This window comes from Myotis lucifugus, unplaced genomic scaffold (assembly GCF_000147115.1).
Source record: "Myotis lucifugus unplaced genomic scaffold, Myoluc2.0 scaffold_136, whole genome shotgun sequence".
In the NCBI taxonomy this organism is placed as follows: domain Eukaryota; kingdom Metazoa; phylum Chordata; class Mammalia; order Chiroptera; family Vespertilionidae; genus Myotis; species Myotis lucifugus.
In genome coordinates, this window is record NW_005871184.1 from 1,781,250 (window position 1) to 1,796,504 (window position 15,255).

Sequence of the window (15,255 nt, forward strand, 5' to 3'; positions counted from 1 at the left end):
CGCGTGGAAGGCGGGACTTCCGTATCCTTCACGTCATCTCCCCTGCGACGCGAACGTCACGAACTTGACCGGGAAGGTCAACCGTGGCCGAGGGCGGGCGCGCGCCCACCGCACGCTCCGGGGTCGCCGGCGCATGCGCGCGGGGTCGCCGGAACTGTACCTGCCGCTCGTCGGTGAAGCCCGCCTTTCGGGCTCGGCCCTGGCACCCATGCTGGGCCGGCTGGGCGGGAGGTGGCTGCGGCCGCCGGCCGTCCTGCAGCCCGAGGCCCGGGGCCCGCACTTCGCTCCGGCCGCGACCGGCGGTGCCAGGCGCTCGGCTCTGCCAGCGTGGGCGGTGGCCTCCGTGTCTGCAGTTGACCCGGGCGGCGCGGGCGGCTGGTACGAGGCGCTGGCCGCTTCGGCGCCGGTGCACGGCGCGGAGGAGATGCTGCTCGCCGCGCACGGCGTCACGGGCCTGCCCTGGTGGGGCAGCATCCTCTTCACCACCGTGGCCCTGCGCGGCGCCGTCACGCTGCCCCTGGCGGCCTACCAGCACTACATCCTGGCCAAGGTGAGGGCCGCCGCGCCGCGCCCGGGGGCGGGCGGCTTAGTGTTCCTCGTGGTGACCGCGTCGCTGCTGAGAAGGGTAACTCGCACTGGACGTGGGAAGTACGAGATGTTGAATGGCACGTGCACCAGCCATCTCGTTTACCCTCTGGGTTTGTGCTCAGAGCAGGAGTGGTCCCCTGGCCTTGTTAGAGAGAAAGGCATCAGGAGCAGGAAAACTGGTGGTGCGACCTGTGAAATGACCTCTTTCGGGGCCGCAACCCCCTGCTGGTTGCAGCATCTTTAGTTCCCGGGCTTTCAGACCGATCGTGTTGGGGAAGACCTGCCGGGCTAGCGGTTTGCAAACTGGACCCCTGATTCAGGCCGGTCCACCGACAGGCCCGTGTCCGGCGAGTCTCAGCCGCTCGCCCTTCGGTGCCTCCTTGTCTTTGGTGTGGGATTAGGATAGGAAGACCTTCCTGCCCTGCTTCCCGAGATTAGGAGGTCAAGTCACATATTATGAGTTTAAGTGCAACGAAAGCAAAATAGTATTCAAAATGGAAGACTTCAAAAAAAAATGGCTTCAAAGATTATTATCATTGGGGGGAAAGCCTGGAAACAAAACCGAAAGAGATTCGGCAGCAGGATCAAGGCAGTGAGTTACTTTACAGAATCAACACAGGGCAGATAATGCAAAGTTTGGGGGCTGTCACAGAAAATATTAGCGATTTAATTAATACCCTTCTATTTCCTCAGTTGACGGTACTGGGAAAGCCAGGGATGCAACATAAAAGTGCAGGCGCCGTTCTCATTTAATCCTTACAATAACCCTGTGAAGTAGGTACTGCTGCACATTTTATTTATGGGGGAACCGGATCTTAGAGGTTAAGTAACTTGCCCAACAGCACACAGCTAAGTGTATAATCTGGAATTTGGATTTGGTTGTAACAGGATATCTTAAGCAATTTAACATCTTATGCTTAGACTTAAGGTTTTTTGACATGCTCAGTAGACCATAACTTTTTGTTTTATCCTCACCCGAGGATATATTTTTTCCCATTGATTTTAGAGAGAGTGGGAGGGAGGGAGGGAGGAGGGGAGAGAGAAAGAGAAACAGAAACATCAATGTGAGAGAGAAACTTCGATAGGTTGCCTCCCACATGCAGCCTGGCCTGATGGGCTGGGGATGGAACTGGCAACCCAGTACATGCCCTGACTGGGAATCAACTCAACCTCCCAGTGGGAATGGGACGGCACTGTAACCCACTGAGCCACTCTGGCTGGGCAGGAAACCAAAATGTTAAATGAGTTGAGGGAATAGAAAATAAAACTATGAGTGGTTATAAATAAAGGTCCTTTATGTGCTCATAACAAATTCTACTTTTTCTTTAGCTAGGTGGACAATTTGCAACCAGAAATACAAAATATTGCACAACACCTTAACCATGAAGTTGCAATTCGTGCAAAACAGTTGGGGTGGTCCAAAAGAGTTGCCAGGTAAGATAATTCTGTGCATATAAGACCATAAAAATATATGTCTATTATGTGAAAGTGATTATGTTAATTATAGGTTTGAGTATTCTGTAGCTTTAGCTCTTAGGTCAATGCTCAACCACTAAGCCACTGGGGCCAGGCAAGTTTCTTATTCTTAAAGAGACCCCATCCTACTCAAAAGACCTGCAATCAAATAATGACTGAATTAAGTACTAGAAGAAAGGTTTTGTGCAAGGAGTTGGGTCATTATGGAAAGTCAGGGAAGGCTTCACAGGATAAAGATACTGTGCCAGTCTGTTGGTGCTTTAGTCAACAAATCATACAGGTTATTTTCCAAACTTCACCTTTTTGAAAAGATACAGTAGGCAGTAGCCCTCAGGAATGTGGAAGTAGAAAATGTGAATATTATAATAGGAGCAACTGGATAGCTAGGGTGCTGTCCATCGACTGTAATTACCCTGTGTAGTAATCTTTCTGGGGTCCTAGAAACCCTTGCCCAAGGGTGCATGACCGTAGTCATCCACTGCGAACTTCTAAGTCATCATGCTTCAGTCAACCTAAGCTACTACTTAGTTCCCCAAATTCTTATCCTTACTATACTGTGACATAGTGTTCACCATTTCACAGAAATGAGAAATACATATATATGGTTATCCATACATTTAGCTCTATAGGTATACATTTGCCAACTATTTTCATTATGAAAGTGCTTCTCTCTATTTAGTGTTAAGAAAACTTGACAGACCTGTAGTTTTGAAGTTTTACTGATCAAAGAACTCTCACAATTACAGCTCTATGCCAAAAGAACAGACTTACAGCTGCTCACCTGGGTTGTAAATACATCCTAGATAAGTTGGTGGCACCCTGGTGACGCAGCACTGGCACGATGATTGTTCAGCCACATCGTTACGGAGATGGGTGGCTTTCTGGAAAGACACTCTGAAGGTTTCCTACATTTTCATTGGGACAGTCTTGGAAGGTGAAAGGGAGTGTGCCAGGTGGACAGCCAAGAGAGTGGGTTGTCCACACAGATGATAAAATCATTTCCAAAGGTATGCTGATGCGGAAGTCTGATTTGTTGGATGACCTAAGCCATTTCAGGCATCAGAAAATACAGGTGTCTATAAAGGAGTAACAGAATTACAAAGACCCTGGAATGTCTGTGTGTGCTGTCTTAATTCAAGTAAATGTAGCAAACCTATTGAATGCCATACCTTTTACAAAATATATGGCAAGAGATTTAGAGATGAATAAGACCCAGCACTTGACCTTCAAGGAGACTGTAGTCAAGAAAGTGAGACTTAACAACAGGAATAACTAATATGCTTAACCGAGAAACGAAGAAAATATTCATGAAAAAGAATTGAAAAATGGAGACTGTTTTGACAGGCTAAGAGCGCACACAGTACAAAACCACATTGGTACAAACAAATATATTCAGGGACCAAGTAATTAAGCTTGGCTGGAATGGAAGGTTTGAATAAAATGTACTTTTACTTTTCATATTTCCTATAGAAACTGCAATAATACCAGTTTAGTAGTGAGGTTTCCCTTCTTAAAGCCTAACTAGCCAAAGATGACCATAGACAAAGCTTATAGTCTGCCAATGTTAGATTTGTTGAATTGTTATGTAATTTGTATACATTGCTAGAGAATTTTCAGTAAAAGGCTTTATTTACCTTTTATTTAGGCAGCTCCTTAATATAGCTTGTGACAATTAAAAATCCTACACAAATTCTTCAGCCAATACCCACAACCTGGTCGTGTTTATGCTATGGTTATGAAGCACTATTAGTGATCAAATGATATTTTCTCCCTTTTCTTTTCCCCTCTTCCCTCAAAATAGGTTCACTTATCTAAAGAATATGCAGAGGCTTGTTTCAGAGCTGTACATTCGGGATAATTGCCACCCTTTCAAAGCCACAGTGTTGGTCTGGATTCAGCTTCCAATGTGGATCTTTATGTCTGTCGCTCTGCGGAATTTTAGCACAGGAGCAACACATTCAGAAGGTAGTTATTATAGAAGTTTGTTTTCCCCCCAAATAAGTTCCCTAACATTGTCTTTGTACTCTAAAGAAAAAAGAAAAAAATACCCCATACTTTTCATAAATAGAATACTTTAACCAGTCTTCCTTATGAAGGGTATAAGTATACAATTTAAAATATTGAGTGTAAGCAAACTAGCTGTGTTGAGAAAATAAATCTAGAAAGGAAAGCAGTAATATTGCTTCTTAGAGATCATAATAAAATTAGTGTTATAATTTCAGAGTTTGGTTTCCTAACCAGGAATTGTTTTTGTTTATAAACTTAAGAGAACAGAAAAGCTTTCAGAGTGATAAATGTAAACATTAATTGAGAAACAATATGAACTAAAGCACTTGTTTTTTACTTTCATTTAAAGGCATTTCTAACCAGAAAGTAATCTGAATAGATTCTAAACAAGCAGCTATGGCTACATAATTATTTAAAGTTAAGCCTGAAACGATTATTGCTACTTCGTTGTTGTTGTTAATCCTCACCCAAGAATATTTTTCCATTGATTTTTAAAGAGAGTGGAGGGAGGGAGGGAGCGGAGAGAGAGAAACATCATGTGTGAGAGAGACATCAAAAGAAGGAATTCTTACCATTTGGAACAGCATGGATGGAACTGGAGAGCATTATGCTCCAATCCACACACCAACTGAACCTGCACCCCGGGTACATGCGCTTGACTGGGAATTGTGCCCTTGACTGGAAATTGAATTCTCAACCCTTCTGTGCATAAGCCTGTGCTCTAACCACTTGGCACACCGTCAGGGCACTGCTACATATTTTTATTTTTTTTCTCTCTAAGTCTGTTTGCTACAGAAAGCTGCTTGCCTCTTTCTCAATCCAGGAAGGACTGATTTGTGTTACGGAATGAAAAGAGCCTGAATAAAACCAATGCAAGTCTTTAGTGTGAGGGGCACCTTTTTGGAATTATTATCCTACATAATGTCTTGTGTATTTCTTTCTGCTGTTGTAATAAATTATTTTATTTATAAATTTTCAGCAGGTTTTTCTGTCCAGGAGCAGTTAGCAACTGGTGGGGTCCTGTGGTTTCCTGACCTCACTGCACTGGATTCCACTTGGATTCTGCCTATCTGCATTGGTGCCATCAATTTAATAATAGTAGAGGTCAGTGGTTTTAAACAAGATTGTTTGCCATTTAAATTATTAGGATTTCTGTTGTTGCTTGAGTCTTAATTCAGAGCTACTCACTGAAGGTGAGTAGGTAACGGGTGTTACCTACTTTGTTCAGGGAGTATCCGTGTTGATTCCAATTGCTGTGACAGTACCTTCAGTGCGTAAACACCAGCATTGTGTGCTAAATCGTGTCTGATCTTAGCTTCATCTGGCTGGGGTTCTGCCTGTAGAGCTAGAATTTAGTTTGGTTTCTGGTTGCAGGTCAGCCATCGACAAACTGACTGTCTTGGGTCAGTTCCTTAACCTCTCTGGGGGACAGAATGCTCATCATTAAAGTAAGAAAGCTGAATTAGAACACTTCCAAAGTCTCTTTCAACTTTAAAATTATATGATTCTAATACATTCAGAATTGTGATTTGCTTTTGGTTAAAGACGGTCATTAAGATGTCTAATCAATCTGGTTTTATTCCCACAATAGATTGGTATTTTGTGTATATGTTTAATATATAAATTTGTAGGCAGAGAATAAAGTCATTACCTGACTGCCATTTTTTAGTTATGCGATCTTAGAAAAATAATAGAATTTCTTTATAAGATGGAGTGGAAAAACACATACATATTCAATATGATCTCTTAGCTATGTCTTACCATTATCCCATGCTCCTTTACTCAACAGTTTATGGGAAGCATGCCTTTAATTTCATAAAGAGCTGTTCTCAAACTCTGAAAAGAACATCGACTCTTTGAACTAGAAGAAACCTTAGAAATTATCTACCTCAGTTGTGATCTCATAGACTTCATGTCCACTGGTCTCTGGGAAATCTCATATACCTTTATTTTCTTAGACAAGAAAAATGAAGATGATACCTAAAGGTGTTGGGTGACAGTTTCTTGAGGAAAGACTCCAGTCTAAGTGTGTGGTCTAAGTGTATTTCCCTAAAGGGGAACCCAGCAGAGCCTTGTGAACGTGGTTGGACTTAGTGAATATTTGTTAGAAAGAAGGAAGTGATAAATACAAGGTCACCATGGATTAATGTCCGTCCTTTAGTCTTTACTTTATACCATCTACTAACCCAGTATGTATAGGTTTAAGAAAAGCTTATTCTTACTTAACATACACCATATTTCAGGCACTATTTTAATAGCTTACATTAATTAGCTCATTTTTAAAGAAATATTTTTTTATTGATTTCAGAGAGGAAGGGAGAGGGAGAGAGAGATAGAAATACCAGCGATGAGAGAGAATCATTGATTGGCTGCCTCCTGCATGCCCCCTACTGGGGATCAAGCCTGCAACCCAGGCATGTGCCCTTGACTGGAATCCACTGAGCCAAACCAGCTAGGGCTAATTAACTCATCTAATTCTTTTGACTAATTCTGTGATATAGGTACTATTACTATTATTATGTGCATTTTAAGGTGGAGAAAGTGAGGAACAGAAAGGTTAAATAACTTGCACAGTCATATGACCACTAAATACAGGGCTGCCATGTGAACCTAGGAAGTTTGGGCCTAGAGTCTGGGCTCATAATCATTACTACTATGTTGCCTCTTAAATAAATAATTCATAAATTATAACTGCTTTCCCTTGCTTTGGTTATTCCCCTTTATCCATGTAGCCAGATCACAAATCTTTGAGATACCAAGTTCCTTCTTTATGCCAGGCACTGTACTTAAGTACCAAAAAACAAGGGTAATGATTCATACATACTACCTATCTTTTTTAAAAAAAATATGTTTTTATTGATTTGAGAGACTGAGACAGGAAGGGAGAGGGAGAGAAAGAAACATCGATGTGAGAGATCGGTTGGTTGCCTCTAGCATGCAACCCAAGCAGGGACTGAACCAGGAATCAAACCCCAGACCCTTTGGTGCACAGGATGATGCTCACCTAATTGAGCTACACTGGCCAGAGCCATAGTACCTATCTTGAAGGGACTTTCAGTCTTACAATCTTTAAAAACCATTTTAATAATAAAAGGATAACAAGCTAATTGGACCGGATGTCTTATGGACGTCCTTCCTGACGAAGCCGGGCCAGAGGGAAGCCAGTCTGGATCCTGGGTGCCTGCTGGCGGCCAAGAGAGGGAAGCCTGGGTCCCGGGTGCTGGAGGAAAGCCAGTGCTGGCAGCCGGGGGAAGGAAGGCCTACTCTTGCACAAATTTTTGTGCATCAGGCCTCTAGTTGTCTTATAAAAATTATGCTGTGATTCTATTTAATATAGTTGAATCTCTTCTTTATTGCTATTAATTAAAGCTACTTTTAAGATTTCTGCATAATTATTAAGTTTTATAAAAGATAGATGATCAACCAAATAAACTTATCAGTGTTTTCTTTTTTTTCATTGGTTAAAATGTAAGTGAAGGCCATTTTATGCATTTTAATAATCATGGTGTGTGTATATATTCTGCCCTTTTAGATTGTTGCTCTACAAAAAATTAGAATGTCTCGTTTTCAGACGGGTGTTACCTACTTTGTACGGGGAATATCAGTGTTGATGATTCCAATTGCTGCGACAGTACCTTCGGTGAGTAAACACCAGCATTGTGTGCTAAATCTTGTCTGACCTTAGTTTTATCTGGCTGGGTTCTGCCTCTTCTACTGAGCTTTCTCTGAAAACTCAATCCCTTACTGGTTTCTGAGTTTTTCTGTAATAACGAATTTACTGTCTCTGTCACCGAGTGACACATATTTCTTGGGATTGATTGACCTTCCTGTATGTGAATGTCTTAACTCTCTTACTAACTCAAACCTTTTTTCTTTTTACAATTTTGCAAAGTACCTTGCACACTACCATGAACAAAGTATTTGCTCTGTTTGATTAGGTGATATATTGAATTGTTTCTGTCTATATAGACTTAGTTAAGGAATTTAGCACTTAAAAAAGAAGCAGACTTTGTGCCAAGTCCATATGTGTTCATATGTAATATTATTTAACCTCATACAGCTCTTTATGAAATAGGTACACTTGCCCCTATTTATTTATAATTAAACTTTTTTTTTAAAGAATATTTTTATTGATTTCAGAGAGGAAGGGAGAGGGAGAGAGAGATAGAAACATCAATGATGAGAGAGAATCATTGATCGGCTGCCTCCTGCACGTCCCACAGTAGGGATTGAGCCCGCAACCCGGGCATGTGCCCTTGACCGGAATTGAACTCAGGACTCTTCAGTTCCAGTCCACAGGCCGACGCTCTATCCACTGAGCCAAACTAGTGAGGTCTGTAATTAAACTTTTATAGAAATAGAGAAATTGTTATGTTTGCAGTTATTTCATATTTTTGGTCTTTTGCTTATTACCCATGGATACTTAGTGCTAAGAAGGCAAAAGCTGTGTCAGGTATAGCTCTCTTTTTGCTCAGAGCCAACGCATAGACCATAAAGTAGAATCTATTTGTTGCTGATAGTTAGGGTTATATCAGCATATGTAAAGTTTTTCATGTTACTTATCTTAGGAATCTGGAACAGTATGTATTCAGCATCAAACATATATTACTGCCCTAACCGGTTTGGCTCAGTGGATAGAGCATCGGCCTGTGGACTGAAGGGTCCCAGGTTCAATTCCAGTCAAGGGCATGTACCTTGGTTGTAGGCACATCCCCAGTAGGGAGTGTGCAGGAGGCAGCTGATCGATGTTTCTCTCTCATCGAAGTTTCTAACTCTCTATCCCTCTCCCTTCCTCTCTGTAAAAAAAAAAAAAAAAATCAATAAAATATATTTAAGTGTATATATATAACTAAAGCTGTCCCTTAGACATAATATTGTCATTACTCCTATATAAAATAACTAAGTTTCTACATGTCTTAAATAGACATCATTATGTCTGTGAGAATAAATGAAATAACACCAAGTACTTATAATAATTTTCATATAATAGTAGTATTGTTGTAAAATACCCTATAAAATAGAAAAATACAGGTTCACGACATTTCTTGGGAGAAATAATGCCAATTATAACTGAGGAACCCCCCCCCAGCTCAAATAAAATAAGGGCAGTGAAGTTTCAGTGAGGGTCTGGGTTCAAAGTGAGTAACACATCTGAAGAAGTGTCTTAAATACCCAAAAGTTTATTCTCTCAAATATAGGAAATTCAGTTAGGCAGCTTAGTGTATCTCTTACAAGACATGAGAGACCCAGCCTGCTTCTCTCTCTTTTTTTAATATATATTTTTATTGATTTCAGAGAGGGAGAGAGAGAGAGAAACATCAATGATAAGAGAGAATCATCAATTGACTGCCTTCTGTACACCCCTTACTGGGGATTTGAGCCCGCAACCCAGGCATGTGCTCCCAACCAGAATCAAACCTGGGACCCTTCAGTTACTGGGCCGGCCCTCTATCCACTGAGTCAAACCAGTTAGGGCTGCTTCTCTCCTAATGCTCCACCATCCAGTCTGTAATGTCTGTCCTTCAGGCCCCAGTATGGCCGTGATGGCTGCCGGAGCTTGTCTCTGCAGGAGTGGTAACAGGGTGCTTCACGTGCAGTGAGCGCTTGGAGGGAGCCTTGCCAGCTGTCCCACCAAACACTCCTGCTCACCTCTTAGTTACCTGGCCACACCTCACTGCGGAAGAGGCTGGGAAGAAGTCTTTCTCTTCGCCATGGCAGTATACCTTTCTGGAAATTAGGACTATTACTAAGGAAGAAGAGTGATTTTTAATAGACAGCTTATAGTCTGTACAGTTGAGTTCAGGGTACTTTTTGCTTAGTGGATAAATCAGATGATGGTGATAGCACATGTTTAGTCAGCATTGACTTTGTGCCAGGAACTATTTGAAGTGGTTTGCATATATTAGCTCTTACAATTCTCCCAACAATGCACTGAAGTAGCTGCTACTGTAATCTCCACTTTAGTGACGAGGAAACTTAAACCCAGAGAGGTTAAGTAATTCATCCAAGGTTACTCATCTGTTAAGTGGCAGAGCCTTACACATCCAGGCAGCTTGGCTCTTGCTCTTAACTACAGTGGTAATCTGCCTTTGATGATGTGTTACTTTCTGCTCCTCAAAACTTGCTTTTGGAAAAATGCAAGTGCTTAATATGGACCACACACTGCTTTACCATCTATTTGAGTTATCTCATTTATTCTTTACAGCAACCTTCTGAGATAGGTACAGTCCTGTGCCCATTTTATAAATGAGGAAACTGAAACAGAAGAAAAATAACTTACCCAAAGTCAAATAAATGGAATTCAAACTCAAGCAGTTTGACTCCAGGGCTTGGACTCAACCACCACATAGTCATGCCTCTGGGTTCTGGTGACCTTCTGATGCCAAAGAAAAGTTTGTGTGGGATTGTTTTGAGAGGCTGTAGGACTTAGTCACTGACCTACATAATCAATCTGGATGGTAGTACAAAAAAGTGAAGATAATGCTGAGCTATAAGTCTCAGAAAAGGCAAAGATAATGCATTCCTGACCATTCTTAGCGACTGGTTACTAGAAAAGTTGGTAGATAGATGACTATATGGAGGAAAGTGAAGTCTAGGGAGGCTAAGTTTGCCATCATAAATGGCTATACCTCTAGGACCCTACCTCTAATTATGGCAGTTTGTCAGGACTCTTGGTGGGGAAAAAGCCAAAGAAGGGCGGCCAGACCTCTCTTGGTCCCTGGGAGCTACTCTGTCATCCACTTTCTATCACGAATACCTCTCTTTTTGCTTTTTGGTCTTCCTTTCATCCTTCTTTCTAACCTATTAGACCCTTCACAGATATCTAACTGCCATTGCAGGTCTTGTTTATTCCTAGTGTACTTCTATTTGCAGAGATTATAATTTTCTTTGTCTCTGAAGCTTGGTGTCTGCGGTGCTAACATTCATGTCCTTTCTTTCTTTTTTTTATAGTCACTTGTTCTCTACTGGTTATGCTCCAGCTTCATGGGCCTTTCACAGAACTTGCTGCTGCGTTCTCCCAGGTTTCGCCAATTTTGCCGTATACCGTTGACCAAGGGAGATTCAGACACTCCTTATAAGGACCTCTTTGCTGCTTTCTACGCCAAGTACATTTCAAGGAAATGACATACTTTTCAGCGATTTTGAAACAGAAGTATAACTAACACTTTAATATACTTAGAAGATTTATTCAGATATGATTTAATTTGCCCTTATTTAAAATCTTGAGCCCTAACCGTTTTGGCTCAGTGGATAGAGCATCCGGCCTGTGGACTGAAGGGTCCCAAGTTTCGATTCCGGTCAAGGGCATGTTCCTTTGGCTGCGGGGCATATGCCTGTAGGGGGCGTGCAGGGAGGCAGCTGATCAATGTTTCTCTTTCATTGATGTTTCTAACTCTCTATCCCTCTCCCTTCCTCACTGTAAAAAATCAATAAAATATATTAAAAAAATAAATAAAATCTTGAACTCTGAAGGATTGTGTTAAAATATGACCCAGTTGTAATTGACAAGACTTAAAGTCTATTAAATGCTAGGATGTAGGTGGCATGTTTGTTTTGTATCCTAAGAATATAAAAGTGCCTGGTTCTGTTTATAGAATTACAACTTGCTAGAGGTGGTAGAAGTTTGGAGAACAGGGCTAGATACTAAATGATGTCAAATTGTACTGAATAGTCCCACCCGTGAAAATTATATAAAACAAGAGAATCCAATGAGGCATTTCTAAAAATTTTGGAGGTCTGAATGATCATATTCCTGTTTGAACATCTAATAAAACGATGTTTTCTCTTTAGAAAAATCCTCAGACTGACAACATGAGGGCCTTCAGGCCCTGAAATGCCTCTGGTGGCTCCCAGTTAAGAAATCTTATTTGAATGGAACATACATCAGCAGTGAATTATTTTGTGATTTTTTTAGAAAATGGACTTGAGATACATGGTGGTAGAGGAGTCCATGCATGCAAGAAAGTACCTAATATGGTAGGTGGTGTGGCTTCTTAACCACATTCTGAAAGAAGACAGACAGTGTACATTCCTTTTCCTAAGATTTAAGAAGACTGAAATACAAAGTATGGAACTAAGTACTACTAGAGCAAAGTGAAACATCTTAAGCTTAAGCTTGTTTAATCAAAGGGGGGTAAACCAGATGGGCTATTGATTTTGGAGCTGATTTTATAAACTTGTTTATTTGGGAGGATTAAGTACTCTAATGGGTTTAAACAGTGGTAGATGTTTGATACAGGAAAAATTGACAGGTAATATAAATTGTGGACCCAGTAGTCTGCTTGTTTCACTCATAAAGATGATGAAATTAATTCTGGTTGAGATATTTAGGAATAAATTTGACAGGATTTGAGAAGATTACAAATTTTCATTGAGTTGGAATATGAACCTGTTTCTGAGATGCCCTATCATTCCATCTTATGTTTTACAATAAAAACTAAAATGAGCCCTAACCGGTTTGGCTCAGTGGATAGAGCGTTGGCCTGTGGTCTGAAGGGTCCCAGGTTCAATTCTGGTCAAGGGCATGTACCTTGATTGCGGGCACATCCCCAGTAGGGGGTGTGCAGGAGACAGCTGATAGATGTTTCTCTCTCATCAGTGTTTCTAACTCTGTATCCCTCTCCCTTCCTCTCTGTAAAAAAAAAATCAATAAAATATATTTAAAAAAAAATAAAATGAAGTTAATAAGTCATTTCTTGAGTGATGTTTATTATATCTTAGCCATTTTGGTTGCCATGTTATTGCAACTTACTGAGAATTTAGAGGAAGCAGTTGAGACTAGGTTCTCTTTTCATGACTTCCCAGCCCTGGTTTATGATTAAGACAACCCTACTTCCCAGTAAAGGAATTAAAACTTATGTATAGTCAATCCTCATTCGCAGATTTTGTATTTGCCTACTCGCTAAAATTTATTTGTAAACCCCAAATCAGTACTTATAATACTTTTGATGACATTCTTGGACATACACAGAGTAGCAAAATAGTTGAGTCACCCGAGGCACATTTTCCCAGGAAGTCAAACAAGGCAATGCTGTGTCTTCATATCTCAGCTTTCAAACTAAATAAGTGTCCTTTTTCCACTTGTTCTATGTTGGTTTTTTCTCATTTTTGTGCTTTTTTTTTTATTTCTCTATTTAAAATGACCTCTAAGTGTCATGCTGAAGTGCAGCCTAGTGTTCCTAATCACAAGAAGTCTGTGAAGCTTCTTAAGGAGAAAACTCCTGCATTAGATAAACTTCATTCAGTCCAGAGTCTGTTGGCCATGAGTTTAAGGTAAATGACTCAACAATACATTGTATTAATGGTTGACAAATGTGACCAGAGGCTCACAGGAAACTCACTCTGTAGGAGTGGTTCAGTATTCATTAATTCAGTCTTTGTGCTGACTTACGAAAATAACTACCTCGAATAACTGCAATATATACTAGTACAATCAAGGAAGCAGAGATAGAAATGTGTGTCCTCAGTTACAGCAAAAAGAGGAGGGGAGATTTGGGGACAATTTTGGTTCTCTCTGGAATAAGTTGGCTCTTGGTATATGTATCATTGTGTACTGATTCAGATATTTTTCTCATGATGGGATGAGGGAAGTCAGCCCCCTTCCATTGACTACTCAAAGAAGTGTGTCATTTTCTTAGAAGTGAAAAATAAAGGCATGCTTGACTCTCCCTTTCAAATAGGTAAATCTCCTTTCATGTGCACACTTTACCTTATTTACTGTGATTCCCCTTGATGTCATGTTGTACATTTGTATCTTTTTTCATATGTATATTTTACCTAGTTTCCTATTGCTCTCCCATTTTCAAACTTTTTGAATTGCTTTTCCAATGTATACAATAAGTTTATTTGAAAAAACAAGGCCCTTCTTTCCAGATCTCAGAATAATTTCTGATAGAGTTGGGAGTGACTGAGATCTTGGGATATACTCCTGTATAAAGAAAACCAGTGTGTTATGAACTGGGGTGAATCAGTCACCTGACTTCAGGCTGGTAAATATCCCCCTCATTTCTTTCTCCAGGTGGATTTTATAGCAAACTAGAGGCCTGGTGCATGAAATTGGTGCATGGGTAGGGTCCCTAGGCCTGGCTGGCGATCAGGGCCAATCGGGGCCTTCCGGCTGCAGGCCGGGGCCTGCCTTTGTTCTGTGCCACCCCCTGGTGGTCTGCACACGTAATAGCGAGCAATCGAGCTCCCGGTTGAACTCCCGAGGGGACACTTGGCATATTAGCCTTTTATATAGAGAGATGACTCATTTCAGAAAATTCTGAGTCTGTGGTATTTGACCTTATTTCCCCAACAGTTTGTCACCATCTGGAGCAGTGGTTGCCAACCTTTCGGACCTCACAGACCACCAGTGGTCCTCGGACCATCGGTTGGTGACCATTGATTTGGGCACTTCCAGAGCTGAAGTCAGGCAAGGTGGGTACTAGATGGGCACAGAGAACATGCTGTTAAGGTCCCTTGACAACTCCCTGTTGGTTTCTTCTAACTGCTGCTGAGGGACTCCTGGCAGAGTTCAGTCCTGGGCCCTGCAGAGTTCAGAAAACCTTTTGTCTTTTTAGGGGGACCATAGTCTACTTGCTTGTACCTTCGCCCTTGCTGAAAAGGGATTTTTTTCTCTATGGGTCTGTGGACAGGGTTCATTGTTTTATGGGTGTGTCTCAGCCCAAGAGTCAGGAAGGGAGACTCACTCCTGGATCAGTGAATATCATGCCATTGTGACACCTGAGCTCAGAATTCTGTTAAGAGATGGAACTGGTTTACCTGGAATTGACCCAACATTAGTTTTCCTTGGAACCATTGTGAGAGACCTGAACAGTCCTATCCTGACCAAATGTCATATAGGTGGGAAGATGTGGCTTTATAGAAGAAAGTCAAAATCCTTGATTGCCTCCTCACAGATAACCCAGGAGAGACTATAAAACTACATGAAGGACCTTGAAGAGAAAACCAAGTGGGGAGAAGCACTCGAGAGCTTTAAAAGCACTCAAGAGCTGAAATCCAAACCCACACATCTCAGAAGAGGTTCAGCCAGTCCTCCTAGACCACACGGGAAATTATAGTTTACGGGGAAAAAATTAGTGCCCAAATAAACCTCAGTAGCTTCTCTATTTTGCACCGATACTTCAATCACCAATATGTCCCCATAGTTTCCTCCTCTGAGGATCCCAAGAATCACTTTTT

At 41.4% G+C, this 15,255-nt stretch overlaps 1 protein-coding gene across 4 annotated transcripts; it reads left to right on the plus strand.

Annotated features, from left to right (window-relative positions):
• The first annotated feature begins 79 nt into the window (after window positions 1-79).
• LOC102432120 (mitochondrial inner membrane protein COX18) lies at window positions 80-14,483 on the plus strand. 4 transcript variants are annotated; one of them, XM_023758650.1, is made up of 6 exons: window positions 80-550; window positions 1,922-2,022; window positions 3,866-4,029; window positions 5,051-5,175; window positions 7,604-7,711; window positions 14,372-14,483. In XM_023758650.1, the coding sequence occupies exons 1-6, from the start codon at window positions 134-136 to the stop codon at window positions 14,456-14,458; spliced, it is 1,002 nt and encodes a 333-aa protein (XP_023614418.1). In that variant the 5' UTR covers window positions 80-133; the 3' UTR covers window positions 14,459-14,483. The 4 variants fall into 4 exon arrangements, with proteins under 4 accessions (XP_023614418.1, XP_023614419.1, XP_006094456.1 ...); XM_023758651.1 differs by lacking the exon at window positions 14,372-14,483 and adding an exon at window positions 11,863-12,652 and having other exon boundaries at window positions 84-550; XM_006094394.3 differs by lacking the exon at window positions 14,372-14,483 and adding an exon at window positions 11,023-11,224 and having other exon boundaries at window positions 91-550; window positions 5,054-5,175.
• The last annotated feature ends 772 nt before the right edge of the window (window positions 14,484-15,255 follow it).

Excerpts from the sequence above, each read along its gene's own strand:
- LOC102432120 (XM_023758649.1), top strand. The coding sequence starts at position 134 with ATGCGCGCGGGGTCGCCGGAACTGTACCTGCCGCTCGTCGGTGAAGCC. Across the intron at positions 4,030-5,050 it reads AGGAGCAACACATTCAGAAG|CAGGTTTTTCTGTCCAGGAG; the intron begins GTAGTTATTATA and ends ATAAATTTTCAG. Across the intron at positions 5,176-7,603 it reads TCAATTTAATAATAGTAGAG|ATTGTTGCTCTACAAAAAAT; the intron begins GTCAGTGGTTTT and ends CTGCCCTTTTAG.